Source organism: Lissotriton helveticus, chromosome 2_1, assembly GCF_964261635.1.
Source record: "Lissotriton helveticus chromosome 2_1, aLisHel1.1, whole genome shotgun sequence".
NCBI classification, from domain to species: Eukaryota; Metazoa; Chordata; class Amphibia; order Caudata; family Salamandridae; genus Lissotriton; species Lissotriton helveticus.
The window spans coordinates 1,190,255,348-1,190,272,524 of record NC_136059.1 but is presented as its reverse complement, the minus strand read 5'-3'; the positions used below and the strand labels follow the sequence as shown (position 1 = coordinate 1,190,272,524).

Sequence of the window (17,177 nt, the reverse complement as noted above, 5' to 3'; positions counted from 1 at the left end):
CTCCCAAACAACCCCAGCCGAGCCCTAGCCAAGGGACAACAAACAACTTGAACAGGCCTGTATAAGCTCCCTTTTGGAGTTAGGAGGTACATAAAGCACCACGGGGAGCAGAAATCCTACCTGCTCCCCAACAACCCCAGCCGAGCCCTAGCCAAGGCACAACAAACAACTTGAACAGGCCTGTATAAGCTCCCTTTTGGAGTTAGGGGGTACATAAAGCACCACGGGGAGCAGAAATCCTACCTGCTCCCCAACAACCCCAGCCGAGCCCTAGCCAAGGCACAACAAACAACTTGAACAGGCCTGTATAAGCTCCCTTTTGGAGTTAGGGGGTACATAAAGCACCACGGGGAGCAGAAATCCTACCTGCTCCCCAACAACCCCAGCCGAGCCCTAGCCAAGGCACAACAAACAACTTGAACAGGCCTGTATAAGCTCCCTTTGGAGTTAGGAGGTACATAAAGCACCACGGGGAGCAGAAATCCTACCTGTTCTGGTAGTTTGAATGTTTACCATTTTTCCTGTATTATCCTTGTACCTGTGACGGTAGCCTTTTGTAACTTGCACATGTCATTTTTCTCTTGTAACACACAGTTTGCTACCTCTCACATTTTGTTTGCTTTAGATACTTGCACCAGTGCCACCATTGCCACCATTGCCTACGTAAAGTTTGTTGTTGTGCTGGAGTGTCTGCGATTTATTGCAGAATTATACCTCTACTTGTACATTGTATGCTTTTGTAACCTGCACACATATCACTTTATTCTCCTGAAATGTAACGATTGGTACCTCAAGTCTTTTCGTTGCTCACTATTGTCAGTTTTGATCATGTAATTTAAGGTTTTTTATTTTTATTTGCTCATTTCCAATTGTTTCCTCTTGTATCATTGACGGTCCTCTTGTGAAGCACTCTGACACCTTCGGGTAAAGTCCGCGCTATATAAAAACTCATAAATAACTAAATACATAAATAAAAAATTTAAAAAAGTACAAGTTGCAACTATGCCGACACCCGGGATTGAACCAGGGTCCTCTAGCTCTGCAGTCGAACGCTCTACCAACTAAGCTATTAAAGCTTGCTTGAATCAAAGAGATGCGCGCCTGCCTTTTTGTCTCACTGCGCCATGAAGCCTCGTGCACCGAGCCAGCCACAGACTGCAGCTGAAAAAGGCGCAACACCACCAGTACGCCGCTTCTTATTATTGTATTTTAACTCCACCGTGGCCATCGAGGGAAGGCAAACATGGCCGGAGGGACCGCACTGTTATAAAACTCGAAGCTTCAAATAACCGGGAAAAAGTACCATGCCATCGGGGAGTAAAACCTAGTCAAAGGGGCCGCTCTGTCAATGTAGGCAAAACTCTGCGGAGTACACCGCGCGGGGGCCGCCCGCCCTAAATAACCAAAAAAAGCAAATGGCGTAGCAAAAAATTTCGCAAATTCTTCTAGTACACTGAAGCGCGAGAACCGCTCCTCCCCCATGGCGTAGAGGGTACAAAGCGCCATGGAGGAGCGACGGCGAATACCTCGGTGTTGAGATTTGCTACACTGAAGCACGCGAACCGCTCCTCCCCCATGACGTAGGGGGTACAAAGCGCCATGGGGGAGCGACGGCGAATAGCTCGGTGCTGAGATTTTCTGCACCCCGTGACGTAGGGGGGACATAGCCACATGGGGGTACAATGCTTCTCAGAACACCGGCGCCTCCCCGCCCGTGATGTCAGAGAGGCAGGTACGCTGCTGTCTCTGGCGTTCAGGCCTGGCGAGAAACACCGCTGGCAATAAATTACTTATTGGTGTTCAACACACCGCGGAATGCACCAAAATCAGGAGAGGTGCGACCACTGCACTGTGCTCGCTGCTTTTTAAGTATTCATTAAGGGAGGGAGGTGAGGATGACGGTGCAAATTCAGGGCATGGTTTAGAGCTGGGGGTGTCTCCCGTCCCTCAGGGGTGTTTACAAGTACCCACAGGCATTGTCCTATCAGGAGATTGCTGTCTGGAGGGGTTCCGTTGTGCTAGTCCCGTGGCTTTTGGATGGATGCTGGTATCACACACCTGATGTGTTTTGACTAATTGTTTTCACCTGCATAGTACACTGTGGTGATTGGCTGGACACTTTTTTAGTGTTTCTTTATTAAAACACATTCTATTTCAAGCCATGATCCTTTGGCTTTCCACTGCAGCAGAATATTGTTCCTGAGTACTTTTTCAGTGAAGTGAGGTCTTTTTTTTTGCTTTCTCTGTTTCTTGTTCTATTAGTCTTTTTTTATGTATTATCTTGTGGGTTATTACGTTCATTTGTTTATTTTTCAATAATGGCGGGGAGAAGAAATCCCCGTTTTACAGACAGAGAATTGTCAGTCATGGTGGATGAAATTATTAGAGTAGAGCCACGATTGTTTGGAGCCCAAGTACACAATACAACTATAGCTGAGAAAAGGCAAATGTGGGCCAGAATAGTTGGCAGAGTGAATGCTGTAGCAAGCAATCTGCGGACACATGAGGAAATTAGGAAGAGGTGGAATGACTTACGGAGGAGAGTGTGTTCCCTGGCCTCCAAGCGTCACCTGGAGGCCCAGAGGACTGGTGGTGGTTCTCCCAGACCCCCCTTACAACTATTTCCCTGGGAGGAGAAGGTCTTGCAGATCCAACATTTTGAAGACTTGACAGGAATCCCTGGTGGAGTGGAGACTGGTAAGTTATAGTTTTGAATGCATCACTAAACTTAAATGTGGTTTTGCTTTTCGTTTAGCTGTTGCTAATGTGTTTTGCACCTTTTTTTAAACGTATACACCTATATATAATTTATTATTTGTTTATTTCTTTTAGAACATTTGTAGCATTGTTGCTTCTCTTGTTTTACTACTTATTAATATGTGTTGTCATTATGTGAGGGTTTTTTCATTTTTTTCATTTTTTTTGCCTTGTTTGTTAGAATGTATTTAGTTATGTTTACGATTACAGGTGTAAATCTCTATTACATTTTGCATGATGTTATGGTGCTAGTGTTTTTTCATCTAAAAACATATTTCAAATGTGTGTTTTTGTTAGACGGGGACCCGGAGGGTCGGCCGAGTACAGGGGGGAGAGGCCTCCGGTGAGGGTCCTCCCCGGTAATCGTACAGACAGGTAACTTCCCCCCCACAGATAGACACCACACAGGGACGAGTTCTTCACACATTTATATATCTTAAGAGCAAGGTAATTGACGGTACAGCAGGACCAGGATACGAGGGTCCTGTCAATTCTAGTCTCTTTGGGGGGAAGGGTAGCGGGACAGTCTCAGTACCGGACAGGTACGGGGGTAGCAGGTGTGGAGCTCACAATCCTCGAGCTGATGGTTCGCAAGTAGGGGCCGCGGCAGCGCCAGCAGGCCTTCGGGATGGTTCACGAAAGGATGAGCCGCGGCAGCGCCAGCAGGCCTTCAAGACGGTTCACGAAAGGATGAGCCGCGGCAGCGCCAGCAGGCCTTCAAGATGGTTCACGAAAGGATGAGCCGCGGCAGCGCCAGCAGGCCGTCAAGATGGTTCACGAAAGGATGAGCCGCGGCAGCGCCAGCAGGCCGTCAAGATGGTTCACGAAAGGATGAGCCGCGGCAGCGCCAGCAGGCCTTCAAGATGAGTTTGTCTCGGTTTCTCTCGACTCCAGGATACAACTCCCTTCCTGCTCTGGAGCTGCCCCAGTTATAGGCCTGGCGCCCTTTGATGTCCGGACCCTCGCACTTGGAGGTCGGGGGGTCCGGGATGAGGGAGTCCAGACACCCAGCAGGGGGGTGGAGCCAGCGCCCAGGGAGGCTGGGGCGATCGACACCTGGCGGAGGGGAGCCGTTGACACTCCTTCTCCCATTGACCTGCCAAGTGGTCTCTTTACCCCCGGGGTGGATGGTGGTGCCTCGATGTCGGGGCCTGGCTGGGCCCGAGGCCGAGGTCGACCCGAGGCCACGAGGCCTGGTCGAGTAGTGTCCAAAATGGCGGCTGGGCCGGGGACAGGGGTTCTGGAAAGGACCCGGGCCAGCCGATACGGTGGTGTTCAGGAGCCAGAGTTCCGTCGGGGAAGGGCCGGAGGTTGCCCCGGCGGGCTGCGGGGGTGGTTCTTGTCCGGGGAGCAGGAGGAGCAGGGGTCCGCGACCCGCCATGCGGGGAGGGGACAGCCTGGCCACGAGGCCTGTCCAACATGCGTCCCCCCCAGCTGAAGGCAGGGAGAGTCAGCCATCCTCTTGGGTACTCTCCTCGCCGAGGCGGAAGAAGCGGGACAGGCCGTCTGCGTTGGCGTGATCTTGGCCTGGGCGGTGCTCCACAGTGAAGTCCATTCCCTGCAGGGAGATGAACCACCGCAACAGCTTCGGGTTTTCTCCCCGCATCTGCATCAGCCATTGCAGGGGTCGGTGGTCTGTTTGTACCCAGAAGTGGGTACCGAAGAGATAGGGCTGGAGCTTCTTGAGGGCCCATACTACGGCGAAGGCCTCCCGCTCGATGGTGCTCCAGCGCTGTTCTCGGGCCAGCAGGCGTCGGCTGATGAAGACCACTGGCTGATCGACCCCCTCGGTGTTGAGTTGGGAGAGGACGGCCCCTATGCCATGATCGGAGGCGTCCGTCTGCACTATGAATTCCCGGCTGTAGTCGGGGGCTTGGAGTACGGGGGCGGTGCACATGGCGGACTTCAGGTTCTCAAAGGCCGTCTGACATTCCGGCGTCCAGTTGACTTTCTGGGGGTTCTTTTTGGATGTGAGTTCTGTGAGTGGCCCTACAATGCTGCCATAGTCTTTTACGAAGCGCCGGTAGTACCCGGTGAGCCCCAGGAAGGCTCGGACCTCTGTCTGGGTGACCGGGGGCTCCCAGGCTTGGATGGTGGCAATCTTGAGCTGGAGGGGGGCCACCAGGCCACTTCCCACCTGGTGTCCCAGGTAGGTCACGGACCCTTGGCCGATCTGGCACTTGCTGGCCTTGATGGTTAGCCCGGCCTGCCGGAGGGCGTTCAGGACCTCCCGGAGGTGGTGGAGGTGTTCTGCCCAGTGGCGGCTGTACACAGCAATATCGTCCAAATAGGCGGCGCTGAATTCCTCCAGACCCGCCAAGACTTTGTTCACGAGTCTCTGGAAGGTGGCGGGTGCGTTTTTCATTCCGAATGGCATCACCTTGAAGTGGTAGTGGCCGTCCGGGGTGGAGAAGGCTGAACGCTACTGGGCACCTGGAGTGAGGCCGATCTGCCAATATCCCGCTGTTAAATCGAAGATGCTCAGGTAGCGGGCGGCCCCCATGCGGTCGATCAGCTCATCTGCCCGGGGAAGGGGGTGAGCGTCGGTCCTGGTGACGGCGTTCAGACCCCGATAGTCTACACAGAACCTGAGCTCGGGGGCGACGCCCGGGGCGGCGGCCTTGGGGACCAACACGACGGGGCTGGCCCAGGGGCTGTCGGACGGCTCGATCACTCCCAGAGCTAGCATCTTGGAGACTTCCGACTGGATGCAGGCGCGTACTCGATCAGGCACCCTGTACGCCCTGTGTCGGATAGGGGGCTATCCCCGGTGTCAACGTCGTGGAGGCACCAGGGGGTGACCCCAGGGATGAGGGAGAACAGGTCGGCAAACTGTAGAAGCAGTTCTCTGCAGTCTTGGCGTTGTGCTGGGGACAGGGCCTCGGAGAGGTGGACTCCCTCCACGGAGCCGTCTTTCTCGAGCGTTTTCAGGAGGTCGGGGAGGGGCTCGGAGTCTTCTTCAGCCCCACTGTCGGTAGCCATCAGGAGGCTAAGTTCAGAGCGTACAAAGTGGGGCTTGAGTCTGTTGGCGTGGAGGACCCGCAGGGGGTTTCGGGGGGACTCCAGGTCCACCAGGTAGGTGACGGGGCCCTTGCGCTCCACCACTTTGAAGGGTCCTGTCCATTTGTCCTGGAGGGCGCAAGGTTCAACCGGGGACATCACCCAGACCTGTTGTCCCGGCTCGAACTCGATGGATGAGGCATTCTGATCATACCAGCGCTTCATGTCCTCTTGGCTGGCTTCGAGGTTGGCTTTGGCGAGTTCCCTGAACCGCCGGGTCTGGTTACGGAGAGTCAAGAGGTACTTGTACACATCAGGGGGAGTCTTCTGAGGGGCCACCTCCCATCCTTCTTTGACTAGGCTGAGGGGGCCCCGGACGGGGTGTCCATACAAGAGTTCGAACGGACTGAAGCCCAGGGATTTCTGGGGGACCTCCCTGTAAGCGAACAGGAGGCACGGGAGCAGCACGTCCCATTGGCGACGTAAGGGTTCTTCCAGGCCCATGATCATCCCTTTGAGGGTGCGGTTAAATCATTCTACTAGTCCGTTCCCTTGCGGGTGATAGGGGGTCGTGAATTTGTAGGTGACCCCGCACTGTTGCCATAGGGACTTCATGTACTTGGAGATAAAGTTCGTGCCCCTGTCACTACCGACTTCTCGGGGGAAGCCCACCCGCGAGAAGATCCCCATCAGGGCTCGGCCCACCACGGGCGCCGTCACGGTCCGGAGAGGTATGGCCTCGGGATAGCGGGTGGCATGGTCCACCAGGACAAGGATGAACCGGTGTCCCTGTGCTGTCCGGGGCTCCAGGGGCCCCACAATGTCTATTCCCACCCGCTCAAAGGGGGTGGTGACGATGGGAAAGGGTTGCAGGGGGACCTTCAGTTTTCGACCGCTTTTCCCGCTGGCCTGGCAGGTGGGGCAGGCCCGGCAGTGGTTCGCTACATCGTTCCGCATCTTCGGCCAGTAGAAGTGGGTCACCAGGCGGCTGTACGTCTTGTCCTGCCCCAGGTGCCCGGCAAGAGGCACATCGTGTGCCAAGTTCAATAGGACGTTTCTGAATCGGAGGGGGACCACCAGCACCCGGCTGGCTCCAAGTTCGGCGATCTTTTGCTCACTGTAGAGCAGCTCGTTGTCCCAGTAGATCCAGTGGGCCCCCGATGTATCCCCTGCGCTCTGGGCTATGGCTTGTTGTCGGAGGCCCTCGAGGGAGGGACACGCTCTTTGTTCCTGGCGGAACTGTTCCTGAGTGGGGCCACCTTCTTGGCGCCACTGGGCCAGCTCCGGGAGGTCTTCGGGCTGATCCCGTTCTTCGTTGTCGGACCCCGGAGGACCAGGCTCAGGGGTGGTTTCTTCGGTGACAATCGGTGGGGGAGGCTCGGGCCACTCTGGTTCCTCTTGGCTGGGGATGGCACGGGCGGCCATGGATCGGGTCGTTACGCAGACCCATTCAGGGAGACCAAGCATCCCCAGGTGCTCCCTCCGTTCAACGGCTGACCAGGGGGAGCTTTCGAGGTCGTTCCCCAGAAGGCAGTCCACCGGGGCATCGTCGCGGACAGTTACTTTTAGCATGCCGGACACCCCCCCCCCACTCGAAGAGGATGCGGGCCATCTGGCACAGGCTTTCGGAGTTGTCTGCCGACCGCACTGGACAAAGTACATTTGGTAGGATCTGGTCAGGGGTCACCAGGTGGCAGCGGACTGCGGTCACACTGGCCCCTGTGTCACGGAGGGCTTCCGCCCGGCGTCCATTGATTGTGACCCACTGGCTGTATTTCTGCGTGTTGGCGGGGATGGGCGCCCGCGGGACCATGTCCCTCTCTCCTAGACAGACCAGGGACATGGCAGCTGGTTCCCACTCGGGCTGGTACGGCTCGTACTCTTCGGCGTCTTCTTGGCCTAGCTCTTCTCCCAGAGCGGCGGCGGTGATCTGGCGGTTCATGGGACTCTGATTTTTCGGGCAGTTGGGATCATTGGCGTAGTGGCCGGGTCGCTGGCATTTGTGGCAGGTAACGTTGGCGCGGAAACCTGGTCGCGTTGGAGGGCTACCTCTTCCGGCCGGGGGCGGGGGGTTGCTAGTGGAGGGCACTGTGACGGTGTCCCGGCCCCGACCCTGGCCTCCTCCTCCTCCCCGTGGCCGGTGGGGCCCTTGGGAGGCTCTGTTTTGCTCGCTGGGCCAGTTTCGAGGGACTCGGGTGCTTTCCCATCGGTCTGCTTCGATGGCGAGTTTCCGAGGTTCGGTCAGTTTACTATCAAGGAGGTGCTGTCTTAGTTCGACAAATCAATTATTGGAGAGGTGCTCCCATACAATCAGGTTAAATAATTGCTCGTAGGTGGTGACCTGGCTGCCCTTGATCCATCCATCAAAGGCTCGGCTAAAAAAGTTCACATACTCCACCCAAGTTGTACCAGGGATCCGTTTGCAGTCCCGAAATCTCTGCCGGTACATCTCGGGCGTGAGCCCATAGCGAGTGAGGAGGGCGGCCTTCATGTGGTCGTAGGATGTCATCTGGTGGTCGGGGAGTTGCAGCAGGGCGTCTCTTCCTTCGTTAACGAATTTACCCCATAGCCCGGCTCCCCAGTCGCTCCGTGGAATTCGGTGGGAGGTCATTGCTACCTCGTAGGCTTTAAACCATTGCTGGATATCATCGTTCCGGTAGTATTCCCGGACGACGTCCTTGGGGATGTGGACCTTTGGGTCCGTCGGAGCAGTGGGGCTCGGGTGCCCGGAGACGCCGAGGTCTTTGTTCTGCCGTCGAATTTCTAGCTCCTTCAAGTTGCGCTCATGCTCGTATGCTAGTCTTTTTTCTTCCAGCTCCCTCTGGCTCTTTTTCTCTTCTCGTTCTTCCCTGAGCCGTTAGTGTTCGAGTGTTATTTTTTTGCTCTGCCAATTTGAGTTCTCCATCTAAGCGGAGTCGAGCCAGCTCCAATTCGTGGAGCCGGCTTTTCTCCCGTTCTCGGCCCTCTTCGGACGAGAGGCCCGATCTTCTTTCGTCTGCAGGGGTGGTACTTGTTTCGGTGGTCTCGAGGCTTTGATTTTGGGGTGGGGATGTTTCTGTCTCCACCCAAGCTTCTAAGGCGTGCTTGAGGTCATCTTTCGTGCTCAGTCCCGTGGTAGCAATGCCCAGCTCTATGCAAAATTGCTTTAGTTCTTTGTGGCTGTATTCTTCCAGCTTTTCCATCTGAAATTTTTCCGTTGTTCCACTCTCCTTTGTCGTCATGGTTGCTGTGTGTCGTGGGGTGAGTTACTCTCTGTACGATTATGCGTCGGCTCGGATCCCACCGCTGCCACCAATGTTAGACGGGGACCCGGAGGGTCGGCCGAGTACAGGGGGGAGAGGCCTCCGGTGAGGGTCCTCCCCGGTAATCGTACAGACAGGTAACTTCCCCCCCACAGATAGACACCACACAGGGTCGAGTTCTTCACACTTTTATATATCTTAAGAGCAAGGTAATTGACGGTACAGCAGGACCAGGATACGAGGGTCCTGTCAATTCTAGTCTCTTTGGGGGGAAGGGTAGCGGGACAGTCTCAGTACCGGACAGGTACGGGGGTAGCAGGTGTGGAGCTCACAATCCTCGAGCTGATGGTTCGCAAGTAGGGTCCGCGGCAGCGCCAGCAGGCCTTCGGGATGGTTCACGAAAGGATGAGCCGCGGCAGCGCCAGCAGGCCTTCAAGACGGTTCACGAAAGGATGAGCCGCGGCAGCGCCAGCAGGCCTTCAAGATGGTTCACGAAAGGATGAGCCGCGGCAGCGCCAGCAGGCCGTCAAGATGGTTCACGAAAGGATGAGCCGCGGCAGCGCCAGCAGGCCTTCAAGATGAGTTCGTCTCAGTGTCTCTCGACTCCTGGATACAACTCCCTTCCTGCTCTGGAGCTGCCCCAGTTATAGGCCTGGCGCCCTTTGATGTCCGGACCCTCGCACTTGGAGGTCGGGGGGTCCGGGATGAGGGAGTCCAGACACCCAGCAGGGGGGTGGAGCCAGCGCCCAGGGAGGCTGGGGCGATCGACACCTGGCGGAGGGGAGCCGTTGACACTCCTTCTCCCATTGACCTGCCAAGTGGTCTCTTTACCCCCGGGGTGGATGGTGGTGCCTCGATGTTGGGGCCTGGCTGGGCCCGAGGCCGAGGTCGACCCGAGGCCACGAGGCCTGGTCGAGTAGTGTCCAAAATGGCGGCTGGGCCGGGGACAGGGGTTCTGGAAAGGACCCGGGCCAGCCGATACGGTGGTGTTCAGGAGCCAGAGTTCCGTCGGGGAAGGGCCGGAGGTTGCCCCGGCGGGCTGCGGGGGTGGTTCTTGTCCGGGGAGCAGGAGGAGCAGGGGTCCGCGACCCGCCATGCGGGGAGGGGACAGCCTGGCCACGAGGCCTGTCCAACAGTTTTATATTGTAAATTAATGTTCTTTTTTTACTGCATATTGTTTTACTAGAGATGTTTTACTTACAATGTTGAAGGCGTTGGTAATGTTGAATTGAAATGACTAGAGCTACCATGGTGCCTTGTTAAAAAAACTGCAATCTCATTTTGGTCATTCTCTCTTTTCTAACATATTTTCACACATGTTAAAGTGTTATATATTCACCAATCTCTATTTTATGCTCTATTTGGAAAGTTGTTGGTATTTTCTTGAATTGATGGTATTTGTTTCACCATTCAAAGTTTGTTGACTTAACATTTTTAGGGCTCGACCTCTGCCAATGCGCTTGCGCATTGCAGATGTCGAGACATATTGGGGCTTAACGAGAGCTCAACCAAACGGGCGATTTGATGCTGTGCCCGTGAAAAAAGCGCGTGCACGCATCAAAACCACCAGCCTCCCTCCCACAAGCTCCCCCAGCGTGCGCTCTGGCATTTCTCCTCCCCTAATTATTCACTGCCCACGGCCGGCCGGCACATCAAAGGCTGCTGCTCCCCGTCCGTCTCGTCACCCTTACTCTCCCCTATTCTTCCCTTCTTGTTTTTCTGCCTTTCGTCATGGCTCATGGTGCCTCTCACAACTGCCCCTCCCCCTCCACCACCACAACCACAGAGAGCTCAGACTTCATCCGAATTAAGAGATATTTCACTTCGTGTTACGATTGTGCTCCTTCACTTGGAGATCTCCTTTTACTTTCAGAACTTTAATGTTGTTAGGATAACGCTCTCCCAACATGACCCCCTCCTCCACAACTTCACGTTTTTACTGGCTACTCACACTCTTTCAAATGCACCGCTCCCACCATTTGTGCTGCTCCTGCCACCAGTAAAACACATCTTCATGTCCCTCTGCTCACGTACCTGCAGCATAAAATAGTTAGAAACAGCTCACGTCCCTCAGGTCCAAAAAGTTTCAATTGTCTAACCTGCAATCTCATCATTCAATCTGCTCCTTCTCAACACCTACAGCCGGCAACAAGTCCTTGAAAACGAAGGCAGATTCCACAGTCCGCTCCTATCAGCCCTTTTAAAAAATTTATTGAAAAGAGTCACACTATCACAAATGCTTCTTTGGCGCGCTTCTTTACAGTGTACAAATGCGTCCTGTTGTGTGTGATATTTTTTTATAAAAAATTGTACTCAAATCACAAACGTGCCTTCATGGTATTTCATGCTGCTGAAGTCGATAAGATGGTAAGGTGACCAGGCCTACAGATTTCGAACGGCTGCTGCAGCATTTTCTACTTCTGCCCAGGGAACCCAAAAAAAAGGAAATACTTGCGCCTGTCCTGGTTTTTAGATAGGGGCAAGTAAAACATGTTGGGAGTGTTTTTTAGCCTTTTAGCAAACACACAGACACTTAGCAGTTGTTTCCAAATTTAAACTAATTGATATGCAAGTTAAACTGATCTAATTAACAGGCATGATTCTGTGTTTGAAGAAAGCATTTTACGTCTGTTTTGCCTGCCTGCTCTCTTATTCTTTTATAAGGAGCGCAGTCCGTCTGTACGCTCTATTTCAATACAGCTCAGTGCACCACTGCACTTTCCTCTCTTAACATCTCATTTACGCATCGCTGCGAACCTACCTTTAGTTGTCTAACTCTGAATCAGCTCTCTGCCCCTAGCTTCTTCTCACATCTCACTCTTACTCTCACTCTTACTCAGCATCCCCCTCAATCTCTTTCCCTCACTCTCTTTTCCTCCCTCCTCTGTCTCCCCTCTTCCCTCCCTACCTCCTCTCCCCCTCTCTCTCCTCTCTCACCCTCCTCTCTACCCTCTCTCCCTTTTCTCCTCTCTCCCCTCTCTCCCCACTCTCCCCTCCCCTCTCACTCTCCCCTCTCTACTCACTCTCCTCTCTCTCCTCACTCTCCTCTCTCTCCTCACTCTCCTCTCTACCCTCTCCTCACTCCCCTCCCTCTCTACCTTTCCCTCCCTTCCCTCTCCTCTCTCCCCTCCCCTCCCCACTCTCCCCTCCCACTCTCCCCTCCCCTCTTCCCTCTCTCCTTCCTCTCCCCTCACTCTCCGCTCCCCCCTCTCTCATCACTCCCCCCTCCCTCTCTCCAATCCCTCTCTCCTCGCTCTTCCCTCTCTCCCCTCCATCTCCCCTCTCCTCCATCTCCCCTCTTTTCACTCTCCCCTCTCCTCACTCTCCAATCCCTCTCTCCCCTCCCTCTCTTTCCCCTCTCTCCTCACTCCCTTCTCTCTTCACTCCCCTCTCTCCTCACTCCCCCCTCTCCCCTCCATCTCCCCTCAGTCTCTTCTCTCTGTCTTATGATGTCTGCCCTGCCACCATTTACTTCGGACCCTCACCCTCACACCTCATCACCCTCACACCCTCTCACCCTCACACACCCTCACACCGCCACCCACTCTCACTCACCCTCACACCCACCCCCTCACCCCCTCACCCTCACAACCCTCTCACCCTCACTCACCCTCACCCACTCACCCACTCACCCCCGCACACCCTCACTAACCCTCACACCCTCACCCCCTCACCCTCACATCCCTCTCACCCTCACCCCCTCACACCCCCACACACCCTCACTCACCCTCACAACCTCACACCTTCACACACCTTCACCCTCACACACTCTCACCCCGTCACCCTCACACACCCTCACTCACCCTCACACCCTCACCCACCATCACCCACCCTCACACCCTCACACCCCTCACCATCACAACCCTCTCACCCTCACACCCCCACACACCCTCACCCTCACACACCACATCACTCAGGAACACCACCACATCACACAGAGACACCACTACATCACTCAGGGGCACCACCACATCACTCAGGGACACCACCACATCACTCAGGGACACCACCACATCACTCAGGAACACCACCACATCACTGAGGAACATCACTGAGGAACACCACCACATCACTCAGGGACACCACCACATCACTCAGGGACACCTCCACATCACTGTGGAACACCACCACATCACTGAGGAACACCACCACATCACTCAGGGACACCACAACTTCACTCAGGGGCACCACCACATCGCTCAGTGACACCACCACATCACTCGGGGACACCACCACATCACTCAGGGACACCACCACATCACTCGGGGACACCACCACATCACTCGGGGACACCACCACATCACTCAGGGTCACTACCACATCACTCAGGGACACCACCACAGCACTCAGGGGCACCACTCAGGGACACCACCACATCACTCAGGGAAACCACCACATCACTCAGTAACACCACCACATCACTCGGGGACACCACCACATTACTCGGGGACACCACCACATCACTCGGGGACACCACCACATCACTCAGGGACACCACCACATCACTCTGGGACACCACCACATCACTCTGGGACACCACCACATCACTCAGGGGCACCACCACATCACTCAGGGACACCACCACTTCACTCAGGGACACCACCACTTCACTCAGGAACACCACCACATCACTCGAGGACACCTCCACATCACTCGGGGACAGCACCACATCACTCGGGGACAGCACCACATCATTCGGGGACACCACCACATCATTCGGGGACACCACCACATCACTCGGGTACATCACCACATCACTCGGGGACACCACCACATCACTCGGGGACACCACCACATCACTCGGGGACACCAGCACATCACTCGGGAACACCACCACATCACTCAGGGGCACCACCACATCACTCAGGGACACCACCACATCACTCAGGGACACCACCACATCACTCAGGAACACCACCACATCACTGAGGAACATCACTGAGGAACACCACCACATCACTCAGGGACACCACCACATCACTCAGGGACACCACCACATCACTCAGGGACACCTCCACATCACTGAGGAACACCACCACATCACTGAGGAACACCACCACATCACTCAGGGACACCACAACTTCACTCAGGGGCACCACCACATCGCTCAGTGACACCACCACATCACTCGGGGACACCACCACATCACTCAGGGACACCACCACATCACTCGGGGACACACCAACATCACTCGGGGACACCACCACATCACTCGGGGACACCACCACATCACTCAGGGGCACCACCACATCACTCAGGGGCACCACCACATCACTCAGGGACACCACCATATCACTCAGGGACACCACCACATCACTCAGGGGCACCTCCACATCACTCAGGGACACCACCACATCACTCAGGGTCACTACCACATCACTCAGGGACACCACCACAGCACTCAGGGGCACCACTCAGGGACACCACCACATCACTCAGGGAAACCACCACATCACTCAGTAACACCACCACATCACTCGGGGACACCACCACATTACTCGGGGACACCACCACATCACTCGGGGACACCACCACATCACTCAGGGACACCACCACATCACTCTGGGACACCACCACATCACTCTGGGACACCTCCATATCACTCAGGAACACCACCACATCACTCAGGGACACCACCACATCACTCAGGAACACCACCACATCACTCGGGGACACCACCGCATCACTCAGGGACACCACCACATCTCTCGGGAACACCACCACATCACTCGGGGACACCCCCACATCACTCGGGACACCCCCACATCATTGGGACACCACCACATCACTCGGGGACACCACCACATCACTTGGGGACACCACAACATCACTCTAATACACCACCACATCACTCTAATACACCACCACATAACGCAGCCCAACCACATCATCACTCAGCACCACAACAGCACTGTCCTTGATTGCTACCAACAAGAATTGCCATAGCCAATAGGACTCGCATTAGGAAAGTGTAAGCTATTGGCTTTGTGAATAACAATGCTATTAATTTATATATTTTCAAAGCCAACACATATTAAAAAAATTGTCATTTACAATACCAATAGCTTACACTTTCCTAATGCGAGACCTATTGCATTGCAAATGCTTTTTAATGTATTGTATTTTATATGCTGAATATATATATTTTTCAAAATAAATGTACTTTGCAATATTTATATGATGACTGATGCTATTCATCCTTCTAAGTTGTTTAATTTTGAGAATTTTAGCCAGTGAGGCCTTGGAAAGGGTTATTTCACATTACTCCTCTCTACTGTGTTGTGTTGAATGTTTGGTTTATTTTGTGTATACTTTAAAAAAAGTTTCATTTTAGGACATCCTTTTACCTGCTTTTTTGAAGTAGTAGTGTGTGTAATTTGTAGTGTTCTTTATGCTTAGAATAATACTACTGAAAGGTATAATTTTTATTTTTATTTTCGTTTCTCTTTTAGGTTGCTTCATTTTTTTGCTTCAAACTCATTTGTTGTATAATCCAGACTTTTACAAATGTTATTTTTTTACATTTATATTAGGTCCAACTCCCAGAGTTCGTGGGCAACCATCTGCCACTGCTACTGATGATACCTCCACTCCAGACCAGGAGCAAGCCTTCAGTGAGGAATCCACTTCAGCTTGTCAGGACGACGAGGAGCAGGCTGTTCCATCTGGTTCGCCTGGGCAGACAGCTCCAGTGAGTCTCCCTCTGCCCACACCTACATCTCCGACCCCAGCTGTTACCACACCTCAGCCTCTGGATATCTCCAATTCCTATGTCCAAAGGAACATTACGCCATTCTTGTGTCCCCCAGTCCTGGCTGCTGCCGATCCAACACCACCACCACCTCCAGTTCAGCAAGGACCCAGCGAGATGGGGCATATTGGGTCACGGGCACAGGGTACTGGGGGTAGGGTTCATGGGAGGGAATCTGTGGGCCAGCAAAGTGAGGCCACTGGGTTCATTGTCACCCAGAACACCATTGACCAAGTCTTGAATTCTCTCAACCAGTTCCAAGACAGGATGGGCCAAGTGCTTACAGAGCTCCGGGAAATGAAGCAGTTGCAAAGGGAGCACAATGTTCAGATGGAAACTTTCAACTCTAGTTTGGGATCCCTGACTGGGGTAATACATGATTGTTTTACTCATATGTGCAGGGCTTTTCCAGCAACATCGTCCCCTGTATGTGGTCCAACAACATATGGGCCTACTACATCTGCCACAGAAAGGGATGCCCTGCCACAAGAGGAAACATCTGTATCCACCTCAGTCCCTGCTACTGTGAATCCACCAATCCCCACAACTGTGAATCCACCAGTCTCCCTCAGGAGGGAACGTTCATCTGGACCAGCAGGAGAGGATCGCAAGACCTCCACCATCAACACCACGAAGAGACGCAGAACCTAATGTCCTTCAGTGTGTGACTAGCATTCACTCTGTGGACTATTTTCTGGACATTTTAATATTTTTTTCTGCCAGTTGTATTTTGTACATTGGATTTCAATCAATTTTGGCCCTTCAATAATAGTTTCACTCACCATGATTGACTTCTTTTATTTTTTGTTTGTTAATCTTGTTTCTTTCAATTTTGTTTTGTTGAATAAAATCAAAAATTACAAATTCAAGGACTGGTTTTGTATTTCTTTCTTAATTTGTTCAATTGTTTTTGTTTCATCATACATTAACAAACGTTATAGCTAAAAAAGATTGTTAAATCATAAATAATTTACATGTAGATAATGCTTTTTACATTTAAAAAAAATCCAAAGATGTCTAATCAGATAACATTTATTAATTTGTATAATTAATATTTTTCCATATTTTCAAATACATTAAAACACATACATAATCCAAATATTTCATGCTGTTTTCATTTACAGTTCCAGGCCCTGTCACCATAAAATAACGGGACATAATTATAAAATTCTTATTAAATAGACAAACTATAAATGATTTATGTCATCAGCAGGAGTCAGATCTTCTGCCTCACAATATGAATCCCACATCAATAACACAAATAGTGAAAATAATGGCAGTACTCCATTTTGTGGCCACAGGATCATTCCAATAAACCATTGAAGTATCTGGTGGATTGTCACAACCAACTTTCAGTGGTGTGTTACAAGAAGTTCTTTCTTCAATGATGAGACACAACAGCTTCAAACACAACGTAAAATGAGGAT

At 53.0% G+C, this 17,177-nt stretch overlaps 1 protein-coding gene across 1 annotated transcript; it reads left to right on the top strand.

Moving 5' to 3' along the window:
* Nucleotides 1–1,970: 1,970 nt before the first annotated feature.
* Nucleotides 1,971–16,527, top strand: LOC144819669 (uncharacterized). The gene is made up of 2 exons (XM_078677473.1): nucleotides 1,971–2,697; nucleotides 15,533–16,527. The coding sequence occupies exons 1-2, from the start codon at nucleotides 2,319–2,321 to the stop codon at nucleotides 16,399–16,401; spliced, it is 1,248 nt and encodes a 415-aa protein (XP_078533599.1). The 5' UTR covers nucleotides 1,971–2,318; the 3' UTR covers nucleotides 16,402–16,527.
* The last annotated feature ends 650 nt before the right edge of the window (nucleotides 16,528–17,177 follow it).